Source organism: Artibeus jamaicensis, unplaced genomic scaffold (assembly GCF_021234435.1).
Source record: "Artibeus jamaicensis isolate MK-2021 breed Jamaican fruit bat unplaced genomic scaffold, CSHL_Jam_final contig_60, whole genome shotgun sequence".
Taxonomy (NCBI): Eukaryota; Metazoa; Chordata; class Mammalia; order Chiroptera; family Phyllostomidae; genus Artibeus; species Artibeus jamaicensis.
In genome coordinates, this window is record NW_026521900.1 from 7002921 (window position 1) to 7028817 (window position 25897).

A 25897-nucleotide genomic window follows, 5' to 3' on the forward strand; every position below is an offset into this window, starting at 1 on the left:
GAATTATGATGCCTGATAGACTTACCATAAGAAAAATGTAAACTGTGGAGCAGTAATTCTCACCCTGGATGCACATTGGAATCACCTGTAGAGTTTTTTAAAATGATGCTTGAAACAGACACACAAACACAAACATGTACACAAGCACACACAGACAATGATATCAGAATATTTCAGAGTGGACCCAGGCATTAGTGATTTTTAAAGTTCCCCAGGTGATTACAATGTATAAGCCAAGGTGGAAAACTACTGCTTCAGAGCAATTTCAATACTTAAGATTTACAGAGCAACGATTCTAACTAAAATACAAGAAAACAGAATTCAGTAGTCCATAACAGTTACAAACCACCTAAATACACAAAAAGCAGCATTTTCCTCACATATGTAAAGATGTTTACAAATTAAGAAATAAGGGCAAATATATAATCACATACTATTTCCTACCACCATTTTAAAATATAAGTAATTCCTTTACAAGATTAAAAAGCATCTGCTTTACAACACCCTAAATTTCAGCATTATAATTAAATTATTTGTCTACACAATCAGGAATAGAACAAAAAAACTCATACCAACATCTTTATTTAATATTGTTTTTAGGAGTTATGGACAATATAAGAAGGTATGAAGTGAAAATATTAGAAATAGACAAAAATATCACTATAAGCAGGTAAAATAAATAATGACATAGGCAAAGGCTGAAAATGAAGAAAAATAAAAAATTTCAGGGTAACCACAAGTGAATAAAAAATATTCTTATGTGCTAGCAATAACCAGCTTAAAATTCAGTGAGAGGAAAACTGTTTACAGTAGAATAAAAAATTACAAAGCCCGTAAAATTAGTTCTAATGAAAACTCTGTGACCCTGATAAAACTCTAAAAATATTTATTAGGAGATAGAAAAGAACTTGACTAATAGGATAAGTGAAGTATATTTCAAATAAGTAGACTAAAATACCATATTTCAAATAGATATTCATTGCTATGTTGGAGGGAAATCAAAAAACAATAACTCTAAGTTCATCTGATAAAATAAAAATGTCAGGCTATTAGAGATAATTGTGAAAATTAAGGGTAATGTAGGAGACCTAACTCTCCCAGACTTTATAGCTTACTATGATATAATGGTTCAATTATTAAAATAGTGCTATAACAGAGTAACAAGAGACATAGTACTATATGGAAAAGACTAGAAGGTCTGAAAACAGACTCTATTACATATTAGAATTCAATATATGATGAAAGAGAAGTCACATATCAATAAGTGAAAAACGCACTAAGGTAGAAAAGGATCAATATATATCCCCACCTAAAATAAATTATAACCCAAGATAAACACCAGGTGGATTATTAACTTAAATATACCAAATCAACCCCTTCTACCCTAAAAAAGAAAACCCAATTATAAATGTGTCAAAGCCTTGAAAGGATGATTATTCTAGACTTGGGAGAAAAAGAAAATTGTAAAAGAAAAAATTAAAATTTGACTACAAAAAGCAAGTTATAACTTTAATAAACAAAAAATAAACATTCTGTGAAGCAGAAGAAACAATAAGCCAACATGGAGTCACCTGCTTCCAAGAGAGCAAGACTTAATTTCAGTTTCAGCCTCTCCCAGGAAGGTGACCTTAAACCAATCAGTCTAGAATTTTCTGACTAATACTGATACAGGGTGCAGCCAAAGGAGGGGGAGGCCCAAAAAAGATTTGGAATGGTGTCCAGAATTCAAAGTGTATAGAAATATTGGAGAGACATATAAGATGTCCTCACCCTCCCCCCCCCAGGGGGAAGGGACCAATAGAGCAGGGCCATTAAGAGCTGTTTTGCATAGCAACAGTTTTGCAGCTAACCTCTGGAATGATTATTTAACATATCTATAACCTTTAACTGATTTCACAGATATGTTAAATAGCTGTGGCCAATTTTTGAGCCAAGGAAAAAAGGGAGTGGCTTCTACCCAGGATGTAAGTAGGGGCTACGCCCCTGAGTTACAGGGAGCCTGTATGAGAGAGCTTGGAGAAGATTGGCTTGAGGACATCAGGGGATAACTGCCCAGGTGAGGAGAGAGCCTCGCGGTTTGGGACAGAGTGAGGACCCCTGCAGTCATGAAGGAGAGAGCCATGCAATCTCAGCTGAGTTAAGACCCCTCTTGCTGAGGTGAAGAGGGGGGAACCATGCGGTCTGGGCAGAGTGCAGACCCCCTCTTTCCCAGGTGAAAGGGAAAACCACACAGCTTTGCCAGAATGGAGATCCCTGCAGTGAGGTGAAAGAGAAAGCCACATGCTTTTGGTGGAGTGTGAACCCCTGCAGCTTTGGTAGAAGAGGCCCACGCAGTTTTGGGGTGCCCCCTTTGGCCAAGCGGAAAGCAGGAGAGACTTTGGAACTGGGTGCAAAGAACTCTTGCCAATGGACCATGAGAGGGTACCACAGTACTTTGGATTAACTAGAGATCCTGCCTGACACAGCTAATGATACCAGCAGCCTGAAACACAAACGTGTGCTCTTTTCCTGATTTACGGTACCCAGAGTTGGGACAGTGGGAGAAGGGAGTGCTGTGTGGGTGTAGGTGTATACCCTAAAGGAGTTTGATATTTTAGTGGAGACATTAGGCCTGAATAGCATTAAATAAATATTGTTTCCTTTTCACAAATCTCTGGCATTGAGAGATGTCTTTCCAGTTGGCATGGACAGAAGAGCCCAGTAAATATTAGTGTTCCGTCCTTGGGAGGGGCCCCTGTTGTACAGCAGTTTTTGGCATCCTTAGGTGGGCCAAATACTGCCCCCTCCTCAGACCTCTTGTTCGGTAACAATACCAGTGAGGTAACACACCTAATTAGACTCCTGCTACCTTTCTGCAAAGGCAGGTCACCTTGTTTGACACAATCCTTTATATATATATATATATATATATATATATATATATATATATATATATATATATATAATAACTTTGTCCTGCTTAGTTTCTGCCTATAAAAACCTTCTAGTTTGTACATCTTGGAGCACCTATTTAGTAGGTGGGATGCTGTCCAATTCATGACTCATTCAATAAAGCCAACTAGATCTTTAAGTTTATTTAGATGAATTTTTGTTCATTAAAAATACTAATAAAATTTTAGAAAACATGGCAAGTTTAATTCATTTTATTATTTTTTACATTAGCTTTTAAAACACCCTAAAAAAGGTATGAAAAAGAATTTAAAATTCAGGAGCATGTCCATCAATAAAAGGAGAGTATTCACTCTAAGAAATTATCAGGTAAGTGCAAATTAAAATAACAGTGACTCACTGGTTTTGTTTCTCTTATTAAATGGACCTCATAAGATTATTGATCATGGATGGTATGTTAAATTACTAAGATATTTCTGGGGCAAAGTGGTGCTATGAGGAGTCATTTTAACTTTCCTATACTTCTCGGGAACTCCATTTCCGGCCAAATAACCCAAAGAAAAAACCCAAACTATGGAGAAACATGCAAAGATATCCTTTGCAGCATTTTCTTTCATTAGAGAAAAATCTAAAGTGAAAGAACGTAAAAGAGTTCTCCAAAATAATTCGGTGAATTATGGCGCATCTACATACTCCTGGATTATGATGAAGACACTAGAGTGATGTTTTTTAAAAACTATGTGGCAATAAGCAAAATATTTAGAATATGTAGAAATGTTGAGTGAAAAAAAAACAGAATTGCAAATGGTATACCAAAAAAACTGTTTTTGAAAGCATGTATATTTAAATTGTTTTTAAAAACTATAAATACATTTTCAGAACACAAGACGGGAAAAAATGAACTAAAGACAAACCATGGTAGCAGCTCCAAAGGTAGAATGACCTGAGATGAGGTCGGAAAGTTCCAGTCTCCTTGTGCGCTGCTCCTCCCTGCATCTATTCTTTCCCTGCTCTACATCTCAAGTCCTCAGCCCTCAGCCCAAACCCCGCCCCCACACCCGTCTACCCTCTGCCCATCCCACCCCCCTCCACCCTTCTCCCTCTGCCACCCAAACCCCCCCAGCCCTCCTTCCTCCACCTTCCCCCACCCCCAGCCCTCTACCTCACACTCGCCACTCCAGCCCTGCCCTCTCCCCTCTAACTTCCTGCTGCCTCGCCCTCCCGCTGCCTCTGCCTCGATAGCTGCCCCTACCTACAACCCCATTCCGTTGAAGGAAGTGCTTCAGGTAGAAAGGACTAGAGGGTAGGACGAGCTGCGCTCTGCACCCTCCCACCTCTGCTCCGGAATTGGATTTGACCCTGCCCTTCACCCTCCAGCTGCCATGATACCACCCCCTACCCACAATCCCATTCGGTTGAAGGAAGTGCTTCAGGTATAAAAGACTAGTGGGTAGGGTGAGCTGCACAGGGCACCTTCCCACCTCTGCTCTGGAACTAGATTCGGCTCTGCCCTCATACACAATCTCCGTGGCCTCTATGCTAGATATCCAGCCCAAGGGTGCCCCGTGTATGATCTCTAGACTACGTCACAGTCTTTTCAAGAGCTTTGAAATCTCGCAAAGACCTGCTGTTCCAAACCACGGTGGAAGAGCTTTATAATCCCACCCCCATACATGCGGAAGTGCCTTAATACCCGGAAGTACTCCGATATACCGGAACGGCTTTGGACAAAAAAGTGCTTAGTAATATCGGAAGTACGCTATAGGCTTGGACGCCAAACCGAGCCTTCAGTAAATCTTCCAACCTTTCGACTTTCCAAAAGCACTGAACCACAAACTCAGTGCAGGGCCTTTAACATCTCTGGAAAACTGAGAACTATGACAGGCAAGTGAAAGAAAGGGGGCCAATCCACAAGCCATCGGAGCGGCACAAGGTCAAGCACCACAGAAGCGGCACAGAGGTAGGGTCCCCAAGCAAAGGCAAATGCCTCTAGGAGCCCAGTGATTGGCCCTCTGTAGCCAGCCACCTCATAGCTCTGAATTACATTCAGGAGAGGCCAGCATCCCTGAGTGTCTGAAAGCCTGAAGGTTTGCCACCAGGGAAATTCCTCTGCCTCCAATTCCTCGGGCCCAGGTAAAGATGAAGCAGCACCCAAAGACTGCCTGACTCAGAGCACTCTGGATTCCTTTTGTCTTTGAAGTTCTTTCTGTGCTGTCCCCTACACACTCCACCAGCCCCTTTCTAGAAATGGCTTCGCTAAAGGATGTGTACAGCTTACAAACTAATTGCAAATACAGTTCCCATAATTCGATGAACTCTGAATTTGTAGCCAAAGCCGAGGCTCAAAATGATAACAGTGAGGAAACAAACAAAGTCCAGAGAAATAAAGGTAGAAAGAAAGTTCGAGGCTCTTCAATGACCTATGGGTTAGCTATGCATAGCACCTTGGTGAAATCAATGCCAAAAGGAAAGGGGAAGGCTGCCGCTACTACAAAACTGAGTGCTATTGAGCATCCCAATCCTGGAGAAAGACCAGCTAGTGCTGTCACCTTCTCTGTTACACAGAAAAAAAAAGTGTCAGCCCCAGAGATCAGGGTGAAGGAAAAGGTTCTGCCAAATATCAGTAACTTCTGTGATGGAAAAATACTTGTAGATCTTCAGGAGAAATCCAGTGAGAAGCCACTTGATGACTCAAAAGAAGTCACTTTTGATAAAGGCTCTTGCGCCCTAAAATTGCCAGGCAAATGTGACTCTCATTCAGAAACCCAAAAGCATGAGGAAAGGGGTATGGTGATTAAGCACCCCTCTCCAGGAAATGACTGCTCTAATGTGGATAAGATTTCTGCATTCAGATTCTTTCAGGAAGAGTCAGACTCACTGAGTCTCCCAAGAATTTTAAAGCCTTCATCCTTCACCACTGACCATGTCACATACCAGCCTCCTTTGTACAGTGGTCCTTTACATGACAACATCAGCTACTGGACCAACTGTCCTATGCCTTTTCACTATCTCTCCATGGGCAGCAGCAACAATACATCCCAGGCTGGGAAGAGCAGCTGGAGCTCTACAGTGTACTCCCAAAACTGGTCCAGAGATCTGAAAGCAGCAGATGAAGGTCTTTCCCAGAATTCTCATTCACTTCATTTTCCCAGAAGTTCAGAAGCCATGGCGAAGGAGAAAACATTCCAAGAGGAAACAACATCATGTCCTTGGGAAGGATATGCATCTAATTCCCTGCCGAGGAGTCATTGGGAACAAAGCCTGAAGGAGGGTTTCATTGATACCCATTGTCACTTGGACATGCTCTATTCCAAGTTGTCTTTCAAAGGGACCTTTACCAAGTTCAGAAAAATGTATAGCCGTTCCTTCCCTAAGGAATTTCAGGGCTGCATCTCTAATTTCTGCGATCCTCGCACAATGAAGGATGGTTTATGGGAAAAGCTGTTGAAAGAGAATATGGTTTGGGGAGCCTTTGGCTGTCACCCCCATTTTGCACGTTACTACAATGAATATCAAGAAAAAAGTATTTTGAAAGCCTTACAGCATCCCAAGGCTGTAGCTTTTGGAGAAATAGGCTTGGATTACTCTTATAAGTGCAGTACACCTATCCCACAGCAGCAAAAGATATTTGAGAGACAGCTACAGCTGGCTGTGTCTCTAAAGAAACCACTGGTGATCCACTGCCGAGAAGCTGACAAAGATCTGCTGGACATCATGAAAAAATTTGTGCCCCCTGACTACAAGATCCATAGACATTGCTTCACTAGCAGCTATGAAGTCATCAAACCCCTTTTGGAGTACTTTCACAACATGTTTGTGGGCTTCACAGCAGTCTTGACTTACACTTCTGCCTGGCAGGCCCGGGATGCTCTGAAAAAGATCCCACTAGAGCGAGTTGTTGTGGAAACTGATGCTCCCTATTTCCTTCCTTATGGGGTTCCCAAAAGCCTTTGCCAGTATGCCCACCCAGGCCTGGCCCTGCATACAATTCAAGAGATTGCCACAATCAAAGATCAGCCACTCTACCACACCTTAGCCACCTTGCGTAAGAACACTAGTCTTCTCTACAATGTTTAAGCAGAGAGGGAAGTCAGAAATCTTCTTAAAAAAATGGAGAGACATTGTCTCTCTGGGTTAACATTGTAAGACTTGCTTTGAACTCTGCCTGTGCCCCAGGTCAAGGATGTATTTAGACTGACAACATAGACTTTGAACTCTGCCTGTGTCCCAGGCAAAGGGTGTGCTCAGCAAACCCACTGGCACAGAAAAAAACAGGACAGGATGTTTTGCTCAAAACATCTTCAAAAGACTTCTGTGCTTCTGCCTGGTATAGTATGGTACAATAGGATGGGAGGAAGGATAAGGGGATCTTCCCTTGATTTTATCAGGGTTTTTCCTCCTAGCCAGACTATGTCAGCATAATCAGTAAAAAAGTAAGAATTCCATTGGATACAACGAGTTTGCTAATCCAAATTGCTGTTCTCTGCAGCCTAGGTTTCTGAGGAGTTGGTGAATAAAATTACTGTCCTACTTGTCTTTCCAAAGAAAGCAAGGAATGTTGAATTTTGAAAGTGAGCTAGGTGATTTGTTCTGTTTACTCCTTAAATGTATTTGTTATAGGAATTCTGTAATCCATATGGGTTGCTGTTAAATTCATAAATTCAGTGGCTGTTTAATTTGTAGTTTCTTATTTCTACAGATAAATAAGCACTAGCATTTAATCTAAAAGGAAATTGACTTAGATTACAATTAGTCAGCTAATAGTCATAATATGCCAAGGATGTCTTAGAGGAGCTTAGAATGATGGGGGCCAAACCAGTTCAATCTTAAGACAGCACTGAGAAAATCAGGGTTTTTTTTTAAAAAGATTTTGTTTATCTTTAGAGAGAGGGGAAGGGAGGAAGAGAGAGGGAAACATCAATGTGTAGGTGCCTCTCATGTGCCCCCTACTGGGAACCTGGCCTACAATCCAGGCATGTGCCCTGACTGGGTATGGAGCCAGCAACCATTTGGTCTACAGGCTGGGACTCAGTCAACTGAGCCACACCAGCCAGGGCAGGTGATGGGTTTTGAATCTGAACTGAACCCCTAAATATGTACCACTTAGAAATACTATTCTCCAGAAGGGTTTCAAAGCATCAACAGGACAGAAACAGAAGAGCTTCAGCTCTCCACTTGTCAAACAGCTGTCCTTTCTGAGAAATTAAAATGAATCCACATTTTAAGGAAAATATCTGAGCTACAAAATTTAACTTTGCTAGCCAAAGCGCACACCTAAATCCAGAAGTCCCATTATTGGCTGAGAAATGCCATTTTTTTAATGGAAAATCTCTTTTACTCTAAAAAAAATGAATCAATGAAGATAGGCCTAGAATACTTCAGATGTCTCTATTTTCCTTTGTGCCCTTTTATCTGGATCCAGAAAAATCAGCTGGCTCCTCACCACTTTTTTCTTACCTCAAAATCCTCCTCCACAGAGAAGCCCTCCCTGGCCAGCAATCTATAGTGTTCCTCTCACCTGGGAGGAAAAAAATCCTTGGCTTATTGTTTTGATTTAATCATAGCACTTAGCACTGTTTAAGATTGTGTTGTTAATTTATATGTTCATTTGTTATCTTCCCCAGTAGATTTTAAGTTTACAATCTTGTCAGTCTCATTCACACTGTACATAAATACTCAATGTAAGAATAATACCTGAAACAGAGCAGTCAGTCATCAAAGATTTCTTTAACATGAATGAATAACAGACTTCATTAACACCTGGGAGTTAATGACAATACTTGAAATGGGGCAGATATTAGGAAGAGAACAGAAAAATAAACCATCATATTTCTAGCACCCTTCTTTAATTCAAAAGGCAAGGCAACAACTAAAGGCCACCTATATTAGATGTCACCCATAATAAAATAAATAAGGTCAAGCCCTACCAGGAACTTCACAGTTCATATTCCCTATAAATAACACTGAGTATATCATACATTCTCCTCTCTGTTTAGAACTAGTCTTTTGAGAAGACTTTCTAGCTGGAGTGTTTCACTTCTCTTTAATACAGCAAAAGAAGTTGATACAATGTTAAAAATGTGATTTGATTCTGTTCTTTCAAGACAGACAAAAACCTTCAAAAACTAAGTCAATGTTCTGAATTAAGAAGGTTTTTCCATTTAATGTACACTTTCAATAGACATTGCTCAAACTGTGTCCCTCAATCCATAGGTGCCATGAGCTTTTTATAAAGGATTGCAGAAAAGAAGTTTCCAAGGGCACATATTTTGAGGAAATACTGAGTTGTACAAAGTTCCACAGATTTTTTTAAAATCTCAGGATCTTGTATGTCCTTTGATATGTTAATGTGAGCCACAAACACCCAAATGTTATTTCTCAAAGTTACTTTTAGATTAATGTGTTTAATTTGAGGTACAATTCAATGAGCTCAAGTTCTTTGGGAACATAAACTTAGGAAATGCTACCTCAATCACACTCTCACTGTTACAATGTGCTTATATTTTGTACGTATCTCCACTCATCATACTCTAATATCCTGTTTCATTTGCCTTTCTAACTACATAAGATCCCTGGAGAAAAAAAAATGTCATTTATCTGGTCCTAGCAAAGTGACATTACCAAGTGGGAATTTTAAAAATGGGTGTGCATAAACGGTTGCATTTGTAAGAACACATTCAACAAGATAAAGAGGATATACATATAATTAAGGTAATTTTCATTTCCAAAAATAAGATTGCCTTTTTATATGGAGAAAGTATTTTGTGTGGTACTTGGCATTTCTACTCTCCTGTTCTGGAGGTATCAGAGGACCATGAAGGCAGCCATTGATCTAGAAATTCAATTTGCTGTTAGTGGTCCCTGGGCCATCAGTCAGTCTGGAGTCAAAAGGCCTCTTAAGCCCATTAACAGGCTCTCTGAACCTTGGCAGCCTTTTCACTGCACATCAATAGTTTCCTTAACTTAAATTTTAGAAAGGCAGCTATTTCTACCTTTAAAGCTAAAAAGGAACAAACTGCCTACTTTGTTTTAGGAGCTGGGGGATCCTGGTGTTTTCAGTTGGTTTTATTCATATCTGTCATAAAAATTAGTACTTATTGTACTTTTTTGAGACTACTAAAGAGCACAAAGTGGAGAAATAGTCTATAATCCTACCACTTAGAGACCATCGCTTTAACAGTAGGAATAGCTCTTTGGCACTTTCTCTAATATTGGCCAATACCAGCATTGTTTTAGTCAATTTTATTAATTAATATTTACTATAATATTCACTTCATATTAGCATAAGCTGTACATTTTACTGTCTCTGAATTTGTGATTTAAATATATTATTTTGTGTATTTTTGTTTGTTTTCATTAGCAACAAGCTACAAGTTTAATTCTGTTTGTTTTAAAGAATCAACTCAGACTTGTTCAAATCTATTCTGTTTGATTTATAAAAGTCTGCTTTTAAGTTTATGATTTTTTTCCTTCAGTTCTCAGATGTCTTTTAGTGTGTATGTTTTTTCTAATGCCTTAAGTTAAATGCTTAGTTTGTTTTTATTTGGGATGGGGGAAGAATAAAGCATTTAATGCCATAAATTTGCCTGTAACTCTGCTGTATCTATAGGAATTTTATTTAAATGTTTACTTTACTACTGTAAAAATAATGTATATACATTACAAAGATACAAAAATAGGAACAGAAAGAAGTACAGAGTATTTCTGCCACCTAGAACCCCCTATTTTGTTAATCTTTCCTAATGTGATTCAGATTATTTAGCTATACCAATTCTTTATACTTTTTAAAAATGCATGTGCTTTCACACCCATATTTACTGAAGATTAACATAACACAAAATTCCATCATCAGTCTGTATACAATGTTCATGTGCTGATATAGTTTTATTTATAATCATTTTTAAAAACATAGTTAAGCATACAAAGTATATATGTTTATGAAGCAAAGTTAAAGAACATTTACAGAAATAGGTAATATAAACATAAATTTTTTGCCCTGGCTGGCGGCTCAGTGGATTGAGTGCCAGCCTGTGAACCAAACGGTCACCAGTTCCATTCCTGGTCAGGGCACATGCCTGGGTTGTGGGCCAGGTCCCTGCTGGGGGCACCAAGAGGCAACCACACACTGATGTTTCTTTCACTCTCTTTCTCCCTCCCTTCTGATCTCTCTAAAAATAATCTTTGAAAAAAAGATAAACTTTTCTCTTTTGATTGTTATTTTTCATTTTTAAAGAATTGTCAGTGCAAGTATTAATTCTAAAAGGTAATACATACTGAAACTTACCTGATAGAGAAAAGTATTATACTTTTCCTTTTTATATCCCTATCTTACATTTGGGATTCGTTTTACTATTATTTTGTCTTCCCATAAATATTTTAAATGTTTACATTCTGTTTTGAACGTTAAATTTAAAGTTTATTTCATAGTTACTTATAAGTTTGTTTCCATTGCTTATCACTAATCCTTTTATTTCATGACTTCCCCATGGTTGAACTATTTAATTTGCTGTATAATTGGCTGGAGTACATCCTCAATCATGTACTCCATACTTCTCAGGAAAAGTATGTCATGGCATATTTGTGAGGAATTATATATCTGAGAACATCTTTCTGCAGCTTTCACTAATGAATAACACTTTAGCTAAGTCTGGAATTTCTGGGTCACAAACATTTTTTCCTAAAAGCAATAGACACTGCTTCATTGTCTTCTGGTATTTAATAATGCAGACAATATGATGTCAACTCCTCCTTCTTTGGGGTTAAACTACTTTTTCTGTCAAAATGCATGGTGTGTCTTTGCTTTATCCTTGAAATTAACAAAATTGCAAGTATACATCCAATCATTCATCTTTTGTTATTTTCTCCGGTACATAATAAGCATTCCATCTGCAAATCTATGTCTTTTTATAGTGGAGAAAGTCAGTTTTGTGTTTATTATGTTCTTATGATATGCTTAGTTGATTCAGTTGTTTTTAACCTAATTTCTAACTCTTTAGGAACAATTGTATATAAGAACACCACCCTCTGTCCAACCTTTTGACATCTGTCTCACTGCTCAAATATCTAACTTTTTCCTCTGTATTTTGGGGAAATTTCTTAAGTTTACCTTTTCCATTGCTCATCCCACTTTCTCCAGTTTCAATTTTTTCTTAATACATATAATGCATTTTTCAAAGTTTCCTCACATTTCTGCCTTCTTCAACGAGCTCCCTTTGCCTTTGACCTACAGTTTCATCCAGCAGTATTTTTTATCTAAATGTTTTCATTTGAAACAAACAGGTACACCAAGTAAGTGCTTCTTTTTCCTACTCCAAATTAAAACAGAACATAATAGAGGCAAACATCATTTGGCAGGACAGTTCCAGTATGTGAACATCCTTATACTCACTGTAGTTGGGATAACTTTTCTCAGTCTTATACAAAATATTAAACTCAAAATACTAATGTCAAACGAAAGGAAGTGGTCTTAATTTCTTCTGTAAGGCAGTATATTCTATAAATGCCAAAAGGTAATAGAACCACAAACACAGCCCACTCAAAAAAGAAAAACTAAATAGTTCAAAGTAGAATTTTCCATCTCCCCCTTTTCCCATAATAGAAAATAGTGCTGGTGTCTGACACACAGATTTGTTTTTTTTAATATATTTTTTATTTTATTGACTATGCCATTACATTTGTTCTATTCCCCCCTTCATTCCCCTCCACCCTGCACACCCTTCCCCCACCATTCCCCCCCTTTAGTTCATGAACACGTCTCTCAAGTTCTTTAGATTCTATATTTCCCCTACTATTCTTACCCTCCCCCTATCTATTTTCTATCTACAATCTATGCTGCTTATTTTCTGTACCTTCTCCTCCCTTCTCCTTCTCCCGCTCCCCTGTTGCTAACCCTCCACATGATCTTCATTTCTATGGTTCACTCCTGATCTAGCTGTCCTTTTAATTTGCTTTTGTTTTAGGTGTGGTTGTTCATAACTGTGAGTTTGCTGTCCTTTCACTGTTCATATTTTTTATCTTCTTTTTCTTAGGTAAGTCCCTTTAACATTTCATAGAATAAGGGCTTGATGATGATGAACTCCTTGAATTTGATCTTATCTGAGAAGCACTTTATCTGCCCTTCCATTCTAAATGAAAACTTTGCAGGATAGAGCAATCTTGGTTGTAGGTCTTTGGTTTTCATGACTTGGAATACTTCTTTCCAGCCCCTTCTTGCCTGTAATGTCTCTTTTGAGAAATCCACTGACAGTCTGATGGGGACTCCTTTGTAGGTGACTGTCCCCTTATCTCTTGCTGCTTCTAGGATTCTTTCATTTTCATCTTGGCTAATGTAATGATGATGTGCCTTAGTGTGTTCCTTCTTGGGTCCAACTTCTTTGACCCTCTCTGAGCTTCCTGGATTTCCTGGAAGTCTATTTCCTTTGCCAGATTGGGGAAGTTCTTTTTTATTATTTGTTCAAATAAGGTTTCTACTCGTGATTGTTCCTCTTCCCCTTCTGGTACTCCTATAATTCAGATGTTGGAGCGTTTAAAGATGTCCTGGAGGTTCCTAAGGCTCTCCTTAATTTTTTGAATTCTTGTTTCTTTATATTTTTCTGTTTGGTCATTTTTTCCTTCCTTCTGGTCTGCTCCCTTGATTTGAGTCCCAATTTCCTTTCCATTACTATTGGTTCCTGTGCATTTCCGTTCATTTCAATTAGTTTCTTATGTTCCTCTAATATGTGACTAAATTAGTTCATGAACACGTGTCTCAAGTTCTTTAGATTCTGTATTTCCCCTACTATTTTTACCCTCCCCATACCTATTTTCTATCTACCATCTATGCTACTTATTTTCTGTACCTTCTCCTCCCTTCTCCTTCTCCCACTCCCCTGTTGCTAATCTTCCACATGATCTTCATTTCTATGGTTCACTCCTGATCTAGCTGTTCCATTCATTTCAATTAGATTCTGTTCATTTCAATTAGTTTATTATGTTCCTTTAATTTGTGACTAAAATCAACCAGTTCTGTGAGCATCCTGATCACCAGTGTTTTGAACTGTGCATCTGAGAGTTTGGCTATTTCTTCATCGCTTAGATTTATGGGCTCTGGGGCTCTGAGTTGTTTTTGAGCCATGTTTTGATCTGTTTGTGCCTGTTACATATGAGGAGAGGCGCCTTAGGTGGTCACCAGGGCGGGGCCACCCAGGTCGATGGTTTGTGATGGTATATGTGGGGGCAGGGTCAGAGAGGGAGCAATGGCAGTCCTCTCTGCTCACCCAGTCTGCCTCACCGCTCACCCCAGCCTCTTTATCTGAGCGCAAATGTGCGAGCCTGCAGCCCTGCACCGGGGTCTGTGGGGTCTGTCTCAATGCACGTCTCTTCACTGGTTTACCTACGTGCAAATGTGCGACCACAGACAGCCAGCCACGCTGCACCTTCCTGTAGCTACCCTACACCTGGGATCCGCGCCCTTGGCTGCCTGCGCGCCACCCAGGTTGGGGGATCTATTTTGCCCAACCGGCTCCGCTGCTAGCTTCGCCCCTCTCACTGGTTTAGCTGAGCCGTTTGTTGGTTTTGGACTCTGTATTGTTCAATTTTCTGTGGTTTGGTTGCATTTATTGTTGTTAAAACTTTGTTGTTTTTAGATTTGGTTGTGCAAAGAAGCAAAGTGTTTCCACCTACACCTCCATCTTGGCAGAAGTCCCCAGATTTGGTTTTTATATGGCCCATTTATAAAGTGTTCCCTCATATTCCTTGCATCATTAGGGTTATGGATAATCCATTCACTTTGAAGAGTGGTATAGCTACTCCTTCCTCCTCTTCTTGCATTCATGCTAATGTTCCTTGGAGTGGCTGCTATATGAGGGTCTTTTAGACAAAGCCACTATGATGTTAGCTTCTTCTAAAACCTTGTCCAAACCAAAAAGATCTTCCTCAAACTGAACAACCTCCTTCTTTACCTCCTTGCCTGTGATCTGAACCAGAAAATTCCTTGCTGGGAACAAATCTGTTGATCTTTATTCTGGTTCTAGATCATCACCAGGCATGTCTTTGTCCAGATTTTTACTGGGCCTATAAATACTCTAGGCTACCTCTTTACTGTTTCTCCAGGCTTCATCATAAACATTGTAAATTTCATCTTTGCCAACTGTAAAACCACTGTCCATCCTTGGCTTGTTTGGACAGCCTTTGGTCATATTGAACTTCATTGGAAGTCCAAGGATTGGGCACACCAAGAGCAACGAACTCACTGATATCTCGATTTTCATTTCTCTGCAGTTTCAACTTCTTATCAGGAGCTGACCTATCTCTTCTTGCCTGTCATGCCAGACTTCATGCCTCTCACATGCCTCTCATTCTTGTTTTCCATATGGGTTTTGATCCTAGGTCTTCTCTCCCTGGCTTTCTGGGCCATTTCTCTTAAGTTTCTCTTCTTGTTTTTCCTTATCTTTTTCAGACATCTTTCTCTCTACTTGAGCACACATTTTCACAACTTCATGAGCCTTCTGATCAGCATTGTAGAGGGCTTCAGCCATCTTGGCAAAATTTTTATTTATGTGAGCTATCTACATTCCTCTTCTATCAGCAGCCCAGTGTTTGTCTAATGGAATTGTATAACCCTTTGCAATTTTCCAGTTTGAAATATAAGGAAGAATTTTCCATTTTTTTGTGTCTTCACAGTCATCTTTTAGCTAAGGAGAATCAATGATAGGTGAAGGAGGAGAATGTGGTACCCAAGGAAATTTCTTACTAATCTTGAACCTTAAAGATTCCATAGGATCTTTCTGCATTTCCACCATCTGAATAACCCTCCGTTTTGCTCCAGAGTTGAAAGCCATTTCCTGTTGTTGAAATGGTGAGTATTGGATATACTGGGCAGGAGCCAGTTTATCAGCTGCTCAAATAGGCATGGCCACAGCACCCTTCCATGACACAGATTTTTCTAAGGCTACCTTTGCCTTTTCTGTTATCTCTTTAATAGCTTCTTCATCAGGTCTTTGCAGGTCTGGGTCATCTGCATCCATGACTTCCCTGGGAAACAGGTCATTGTATTTGCTGTAAATGACCTTGTCTTTTGACTGTCCTTGTCAAGCAGTTGTATTTAACTTTTCCTTCAACATCTACCTGAATAGCCAGTAAATTTGACATTGTTTTTTTTTTTTCATCCCACATCTAGTGGGCCACATGATCTCTGGAAAAGCACCTCCATCTCCAAAATCCTCTAATAACTGAGGTATCTGGCCTTTCCAATACCTGTATGAGGGAGGTCTTTTTGGAAGAACAGTGAGGTCTGTCATGATCTCTGGGATCTTGCCTTTTCTTCAGTATCAAGCTGGTCCTGAGATAAATGAGCAGGTACAGGTAAAAAGTTGGCACCATCTTCTTCCACTTGCTTCCCACATGAACAGCCCCAGCAATATTTTAAATGTATTCTCTTGTTACATTTTCTCCTTTCAGCCTTCACTTCAGAGTCTGCTTTAACTGCTTACTTCCTTTTGTTACTTTCTTGCACTCAATAGAAAGCACAAAGCAAACTTAACAGAAATACTCATTTTGCTCTGATAGATGGGTGTGACTCACTTGGTTGGATGTCATCTACAAGGCAAAAGATTGCCAGTTCAATTCCTGGTCAGGGCACATGCCTACATTTCAGGTTCAGTCCTCAGTCCAGGTGTGTGAGAGGCAACCAACCAATGTTTCTCTCCCACATCAATTTTTTTCTCCTCTTCCTTCCTTCCCATCTCTCTACAAATAAAATATTTTTTAAAACATTCATTTTCCTGTAGAAAACATATATTTGAAGTAAATGATTTTTTCTTCCTCTGCCTCTTAAATATTATGTTCTCCATTTATGTTGCAGTCTTTTTTTTAAGATTATATTTATTTATTTTTAGAGGGGAAGGGAAGGAGAGAGGGAGAGAAACATCAATGTATGGTTGCCTTTCATGCATCCCCTGCTGGGAACTGGCCTGTAGGGAACCGGTCTGCAACCCAGGCATGTGCCCTGACTGGGAATCGAACCGCAATTGCCTGGTTCACAGGCCCACGCTCAATCCACTGAGCTACACCAGCCAGGGCTTGCTGCAGTCTTTTCAGAAACTTTATGTTGGGTTTCTTTGTTCATTCTTGATCAAAGAGCAACCTATTCAGGCTGGTGTTTTCCTCACAATAGGGTAAGTTCTCTTCCCTTCCTTCACCATCTATTCTAATGTTCTAATTTCTCCTCTCAGTAGGAATTGATAGACATTCACATACAGCATGTTAAGTAGGGGGGAAGCTGGGACCATGGATAGTTCCCTACAAGAAAAATTTCAAATTTTGCATTTGAAGTTTACATGCATTTATGAAATGCATGTAAGCATTTCATAAATTGACCTGCCACTCCAGGAACAGAACATGTGTAGCCATTCCTTTATGTGCATGCCTGTCACATCAAAGAAGTGCCTTAATGCAGGGCCTGCTTTTCCCTCAGTGTGACTTATTCTGGACTTCCTAGTAATACTCTTAATCCACCAATAGCTGTAAAAGTAAGCCAAGTGGAAGCCTCTGCAGAATATGCTAACCCCCAACTCAATTCTTGTCACTTTCTTAAGAAATGAAATTGAAAATTGGTTTTGGTATACTTCTTTAATATAGTCCCATCTGCACTGTATCTAGTGGAAATTCTTCAAAGTTTGCAGCATGCAAATGGAACGCCTGGACTCCAACACTGATATGGTTTCTCCATATTTTAAAATTTTGCAGTCATTTTAATTGGGATTATGAAGGTGATGAGATTTGTCTAAATATCAATACTTAAGTGATAATCTTACTCCAAATTCTCATTTTTTCTCTCACTTCTCTTTTTTTTTGATAAATTTATGTTTCTATGGATCCTGTTTTTAAATGGGCATATCTTAAGAAAATTCAGCTTATACAAATTTGAATCTCATTCACTTGTTGAACATAAGAGATGGTCAATAAGGTAAGTTGAATAAATGCATGGCAACAAATACAAATTATACAAAGATGAACTTCCAAGTAATTTTCTGCATTACAAATACATTAGCATCATATATCTATTTATAATTTATGCTCAAATTTTCATGACTAAATCTATGGTTTAAGATGAAATGTACCTATATGGACAGCATAAGCATTCAATGAATTTATTTTTACTTATCTTCTTAAGATCTAATTTTAGCCCTGGCTGGTGTAGTTCAGTGGATTGAGCATGGGCCTGCGAACCAAAAGAGCGTGGTTCGATTCCCCATCAAGTCACATGCCTGGGTTTCAGGCCAGTTCCCAGCAGGGACCAGTTCCCAGCAGGGGATGCACCAGAAGCAACCATACATTGATATTTCTCTCCTTCTCTCCTTCCCTTCCCTTCTAAAGATAAATAAATAAAATTTTAAAAAAGATCTAATTTTGTAGTGCATAAAATGGGAAAAGATGTCGCTAGAATGCTTGAATACTTCTCTTTTAACTTTATTACTAATTAACCATCTAACTGGTGCAAACCACTTAAACTCTATCTGCTGGATAACCTTTCAGCCAAAATTAGAAAATCAGCATTTGCTAACCACAGAACACTGCCACAGCATTTAAAAGATTAAGAAAATGATGTATATATAACAGAGCTTTGGAGAGAAAAATGAATGTATAAAAATACTGAATAATATATAAGTCAGTGTAGGATGCAAAGCTAGAAGATTAAAAATACTGTCAAAACCACATCTAAAATGGTCTTTTTACATACTTATGGAATCTATTGAGCAATGCAATTAAAAAACACTTGATATTACTAAAAGAAGAAGTCCAGACCCACTGCTTAAAATCGGACTTCTTAGAAAACTAAATAGGACTAGAACAAAGGGGTCACCCTACCCAACAGAAATCACAGTACTACTTCACAAACTAAATAGAGCAAACTAAATATTCAAATATTCAATATTAAAGACATAAAAGACACCTACAATATAAAATATAAAGGAAAAATATTTCATAAAAATATATATGAAATTTACCAACTATTATACATTTATTCGCAGAAAATAACATGAGAACTGAGGTAAAAAACAACTTCATGCCATTATTTTGAGATAATATGTATGTTAAACAGCCAGATTCTATCTGAAAGTGTCAGGAGAAAAAGGACCTTAGGTAGGATGACTTTTATGTTAAATAAACTCAGAGATGGGTAAAAGACTTAAATATAACTCATCACACCATAAAAGTCCTAGAGGAGAACATAGAGAAGAAAATCTCAAGATATTCCACACACCAATATTTTCACAGATATGTCCCCTAGAACAAGGGACATAAAGGAAAGAATAAAAAATTGGGACTTCATCAAAATAAAAACTTTCTACACGGCTAAATAAAACATCAGCAAATGAAAAGGGTACCAGCCATATGGGAAAATATTTTTGCAAGTGATACCTTGGACAAGGGTTTGATCTCCAAAAAATATAAAGAACTCACATGACTCCACTCCAGAAAGACAAACAACCCAGTTAAAAAATGGGCAGAGGGCCCTGGCTGGTGTGGCTCAGTGGATTGAGCACTGGCCTATGAACCTAAGGGTCGCCAATGCAAATCCTAGTTGGGACACACACCTGGGTTGCAGACCAAGTCCCCAGTGGGGGGCACATGAGAGGCAACCAAACATTGATGTTTCTCTCCCTCCCTTCTCCTCTATGTAGAAATAAATAAAACTTTTTTAAGTGAGCAAAAGTACTGAACAGACACTTCTCCGAGGAAGACAGAGAGAGGGCCCAGAGACATATGAAAGGATACCCCGCATCACTAGCCATCAGAGAGATATAAATTAAAACTACAGTGAGATCCACTTCATACCAGTCAGAGTGGCTGTCATAAACAGATCAACAAATAACAAGTGCTGGCGAGGTTGTGCAGAAAAGGGAACCCTAGTACAGTGTTTGCAGGAATGCAGACTGGTACCGCCACTGTGGAAAACAGTATGGAATTTCTTCAGAAAACCAAAAATAAAACTGCCTTTTAACCTGGCAATTCCACTGCTAGGATTATACCCTAAGAATCCCCAAACACCAATACAAAAGAACCTATGCACCCCAATGTTTATAGCAGCACAATTTACAATAGCCAAGAGTTGGAAGCAATCTGGGTGCCCATCGGTAAATGAATGAATCAAAAAACTATGGTACATTTACGCAATGGAATTCTATGCAGCAGAAAGAAAGAAGGAGCTCCTACCCTTTGTAACAGCATGGATGGTTCTGGAGAGCAGTATGCTAAGTGAAATAAGCCAGGTGGTAAAAGAAAAATACCATATGATCTCACCTATAAGTAGAACCTAATCAACAAAACAAGCAAATAAAATATAACCAAAGACACTGAAATAAAGAACAAACTGACAGTAACCAGAGGGGCAGTAGGAGGGGATAATGGGGCGTAAAGAGAGAAAGGTCATCAAGGACCATGCATAAAGGACACATGACAAAGTCAAAGGGGGGGTATGATTGAGGGTGGGAGGTAAGGATGGCTGGGGTTGGAGGAAGTTGTGGCAGGGGGGATGGAGACAACTGTACTTGAAAAACAATAAATAAAATTATTATTGTATGTACTCAAAATAAATACATTTTTTTCCTTTTTTTAATATTAAATTTTATTTAGTTACTTTTCAAGTACATTTTTTTTATCTATTTCTCCCATCCCACCCCACCCCCCCGCCCGGTCTCCCCCCTCCCTCCCATTCCCCCCCCAGTCCTCATCTCTGTGTCTTTCATACTTGTTCCTCAAAATCCCTCCCCCTTTTTCCCCTTAAGTTCCCTTCCCTCTACCCTCTGGTCGCTGCCCACTTGTTCTCTATTTCAGTGTCTTTGTTTTTATTCTGTTTGCTTGTTTGTTTTATTCTTTAGCTTCCTGTCAAAGGTGAGATCATATGGTATTCGTCCTTCAATGCCTGGCCTATTTCACTCAGCATAATGCTTTCCAGTTCCATCCATGTTGTTGCAAAAGGTAGTAGCTCCTTCTTTCTCTCTGCAGCATAGAATTCCATTGTGTATATGTACCACAATTTTTGGATCCATTCATTTACTGATGGGCACCTAGGTTGCTTCCAACTCTTGGCTATTGTAAATTGTGCTGCTATGAACATTGTGGTGCATAGGTTCTTTGAAATTGATGTTTTAGGATTCTTGAGGTATAATCCTAGCAGTGGAATTGCTGGGTCAAAAGGCAGGTCAATTTTTATTTTTCTGAGAAAATTCCATACTGTTTTCCATAATGGTTGTACCAGTCTGCAATCCCACCAACAGTGAACTAAGGACCCCTTTTCCCCACAACCTCTCCAACATTTGTTGTTTGTTGCTTTGTTTATGATAGCCATCCTGACTGGTGTGAAGTGGTATCTCATTGTGGTTTTAATTTGCATCTCTCTGATAGATAACGATATTGAGCATCTCTTCATGCGTCTCTGGATATTCTGTATGTCCTCCTTGGAGAAGTGTCTCTTCAAGTCCTTTTCCCATTTTTTAATTGGGTTACATGTCTTCTTAGAGTGGAGTCGTGTAAGTTCTTTGTATATTTTGGAGATTAAACCTTTGTCTGAGGTATCATTGGCAAATATGTTTTCCCATACAGTTGGCTGTCTTTTTAATTTAATACTGTTTTCCTTAGCCACGCAGAAGCTTTTTATTTTGATGAGATCCCATTTTTTTATTCTTTCTTTTATATTCCTTGCTCTAGGGGACATATTGGTAAAAATGTTGCTGCGTGGAATATCTGAGATTTTCTTGCCAATGTTCTCCTCTAGGACTTTAATGGTGTCACGGCTTATATTCAACAAATGGTGTTGGGAGAACTGGACAGCTACATGCAAAAAAATGAAACAAGCACAAACTCACATGATACACAAAAATAAATTCAAGGTGGATAGAAGTTTTATTTTTGATACCCAAACATGAATGGAAAAATAAATGCCCTGACATGCTAGAGAAAAAAGGCAACAAGTAAAACCAGAAACAGAAAGAATAAAAAAACATTCAAAACAGATTTCATATTTTAAGCTAAAAAAAAGGAAACAGCAGAGTAGACTGTAGAGAAAATGAAAGTTTTATTAAACATAAAATGGGAAAAATAACTACATAAAATTAATTTTAAAAAAACATAAAATGGCCAGTAAGCTGTATACCTAAAACCAGTGCATAATAAAATTAAAAGGAAAAAATAAAGAAATGATGGCCAAAAAAACCCAATGTTAATGGAAGATGATTTGACTTTGGGTGGTGGGCACCCAAAGCAATATACAGATCATGTATAATAGGAATGTACACTTCATATTGGACTTCCGCCAACATGGAGGCGTAGGTGGAAGCACTGCACCTTCTCACACAACCAAGTTTAAAAACAACAAAGTTTTAGCAACAAAAATGCAGCCAAACCACAGAAAATTGAACTACATGGAAGTCTGACAACAACGAACCCTTCAGCCAAACCAGTGAGAGGGGCAGAACCAGCAGCAGAGCAGGGTCAGGCAGGAAAGATCCACCAGACTGACCCGGGCGCGTGACCCAGGTGCACCAGCAGCTGTGGGCGGATCCCAGGCGGACCCACTGAGGGTGCAAGGTGTTAGACCCACTGAGGGTGGACTGTGGCCACACATTCACATGCAGATAAACCAGTGAAGGAGCTAGTGGTGATGAGATGGACTGCACAGGCCCCAGGGGCTGGAAGCGGCAAAGGGAACTGCCATTGTCCCTCTCTGACCCCGCCCCCACATGCGGCATCACAAACCAGTGACCTGGGTGGCCCTGCCCTGGTGAACACCCAAGGCTCTGCTCCTCATATGTAACAGGCACAAACAGATCAAAACATGGCTCAAGAAGAACTCAGAGCCCCAGAGCCCATAAACCTAAGGGATCAAGAAATTGCCAACCTATCAGAGGCACAATTCAAAACACTGGTGATCAGGATGTTCCCAGAACTGATTGATTTTAGTCACAAATTAGAGGAACATATGGAAGCTAAACTAATTGAAATGAAGGGAATCCCCAGGAAACAAATACCAATAGGAATGGAAAGGAAACTGGGACTCAAATCAAAGGAGTGGACCAGAAGGAGGAAAGAAATGACCAAACAGAAAAATATGAAGAAACAAGAATTTTAAAAAATGAGGAGAGGCTTAGGAACCTCCAGAACATCTTTAAACGTTCCAACATCCGAATTATAGGGGTACCAGAAGAGGAAGAGGAACAGCCACCAGTGGAAAACTTATTTGAACAAATAATAAAGGAGAATTTCCCCAATCTGGCAAAGGAAATAGACTTCCAGGAAGTCCAGGAAGCTCAGAGAGGGTCAAAGAAGTTGGACCCAAGAAGGAACACACCAAGGCACATCATCATTATATTAGCCAAGATTAAAATGAAGGAAAGAATCCTAGAAGCAGCAAGAGATAAGGGGACAGACACCTACAAGGAGTTCCCATCAGACTGTCAGCTGATTTCTCAAAAGAGACCTTACAGGCAAGAAGGGGCTGGAAAGAAGTATTCCAAGTCATGAAATCCAAAGACCTACATCCAAGATTGCTCTATCCAGCAAAGCTTTCATTTAGAATAGAAGGACAGATAAAGTGCTTCTCAGATAAGATCAAATTCAAGGAGTTCATCATCACCAAGCCCTTATTCTATGAAATGTTAAAGGGACTTACCTAAGAAAAAGAAGATAACAAAGATGAACAGTGAAAGGACAGCAAATTGACAGTTATTAACAACCACACTTAAAGCAAAAGCAAACTAAGAGGACAGCTAAATCACGAGCAGAACCATAGAAATAAAGATCACATGGAGGGTTAGCAACAGGGGAGTGGGAGAAGGGGGGAGAAGGTACAGTAAATAAGTAGCATAGATTGTAGGTAGAAAATAGATAGGGGGAGGGTAAGAATAGTATGGGAAATATAGAATCTAAAGAACTTGAGATGGGTGGTCATAATCTAAAGGGGGGGAATGGTGGGGGTGCGGGTGTGCAGGGTGGAGGGGAATGAAGGGGGGAAATAGAACTGTAATGGCATAATTAATAAAATATATTAAAAAAAGAAATGTACACTTCAAACTTTGTTCAACAATGTCACCCCAATAAATGTAATTTAAAAATCAAAACTCCCAAAAAGGGCCTACATGGAGATTCTAGAACCTAGATGATTATGGTATAAAATCTTTGAGAATAAGTTCAGAATAATTGGAATGTAAACACAACTGTAGTAGTCTATTATTGATTGCTATTAGTTCCAAATGATTAAAAATGAAATAATAAAAAGGTAGTTATTTATCACCTTTCCTCCTAAAAGACCAGTAAGTGAATTTGCTAAAATAGAAGAAACATGACAAAATATCTTATTTAAATAATAGAGGAGTTTTTAAACTACCCTAATACCTACAGCATAAATGAAGCACTGGGGAACAACTGGGGAAAGCAATACATTAATAATAACTTAATGGCTGGTTTTTAGAACTCACCCTTCTCAATGCCAGCATCTCCATAATTAGTCTTCTGGAATAAGCCAGAATTCATGCCAAAAAAATTTTAAGAAGCTTGCAGCACAGGTGATGACTGGAATAGTCCCAATTCATGCTTCATTTCTCATAGAAACACCACTGTCCCTACCCCATGTATTGTAAAAAAAATAATAATTAATTAAATAAATTTTTTTTAAAAAATAAAAAAAAATCCAAGTCTTAGGAAAAGGAGGAGAGTTAATTTTTCATGACTACCCACTATGAGCTGGACACTTGACATGTATTGTCCATCTAATACTCATAACAACTTTAAGTTGGGGTTAGTATTCTTACTTTACAGATGATAGAATTGAGACCAAAGAGGTTGAAAACATAGCCAAGATGAAATAGGTAATTAATGGCAAATCCAAGTTCTGGGTCTATCTGTCTTACTGAAAAGGCTTGCTCTATTTATCATACCAAAGAGCCACTCATTAGGAGGGGGTTGTAGGAGGATAATGTTCTCAAGAGATACCCCAACCACTGTACACATGGATCATTTCAATGCTCCATTTGGGGAGACATGAACCCTGGCTCCAACTCTAGGAACAAATGGAAGGGAAAAGATCTTGGCAATAAAAACAATGATAATGATGATGATGATGATGATGATGGTTATACTCTTTTTAGAGCTAAAGTCAGCAATTGCCAAATCTGAAACAGAGGAAGGCAAAGTATGGAAAGTAAAGAGACTGAGGCTGAAGAGACAGAAGTCCAGTAAAAGAGAAAAAGAAATAGGAAAAGGTCAAAAGAATGGAAGGGGGAGGGAATAAAAAAGTTGAGAGACCAGTGGTGGGGGATGGGGAGGGAGGATGAATTTGAAAAAAGAATGAAGATAAGTACTTCTGCCTCCATTTGATAATGTGGCATTCATGCCCTCCCTGCCATTTCCCATTTCTAGTATCCTAGAAAAAATAACTATGTTCACTAAATTATATATACCTCTGAAAGAGGTTTATGATAATGACATGTATCCTTGGAGAATCCTCTTTATTAAAAGAACTATTACCACACTAAACAGCACAATGAATTTAATAGTCAAAACAGGTATTTAAATGGAAGAGCATGAATAAAATAAGTAGAAGAATATAAACAATTCTAACATCTTTAAATGTTTCAAAACATATGAAAAAATGGAGTAAAGATAGCCTCTTCAGCAAATGGTGTTGGGAGAAGTGGACAGCTATGTGCAAAAAAATGAAACTTGAGCACCAACTTACACCATACACCAAAATAAATTCAAGGTGGATAAAAGACTTAAATATAAGCCATGACACCATTAAAGTCCTAGAGGAGAACATTGGCAAGAAAATCTCAGATATTCCACGCAGCAACATTTTTACCAATATGTCCCCTAGAGCAAGGAATATAAAGGAAAGAATAAACAAATGGGATCTCATCAAAATAAAAAGCTTCTGCATGGCTAAAGAAAACAGTATTAAATTAAAAAGACAACCAACTGTATGGGAAAACATATTTGCCAATGATACCTCAGACAAAGGTTTAATCTCCAA

General features: G+C 38.8%; 2 protein-coding genes and 1 pseudogene across 3 annotated transcripts in view; 1 reads left to right on the top strand and 2 right to left on the bottom strand.

Moving 5' to 3' along the window:
* The window catches only part of EFHC2 (EF-hand domain containing 2), a 248066-nt gene that overhangs the window by 182182 nt on the left and 39987 nt on the right, over positions 1-25897 (bottom strand). The window lies entirely within an intron of this gene.
* Positions 4563-6966, top strand: LOC119065932 (putative deoxyribonuclease TATDN2). Its single transcript, XM_037168131.2, is given in 3 exon segments — positions 4563-4679; positions 4989-5072; positions 5074-6966. Coding segments are annotated over 3 exon segments (2094 nt in total).
* LOC119065930 (SNW domain-containing protein 1-like) lies at positions 14673-16464 on the bottom strand (annotated as a pseudogene).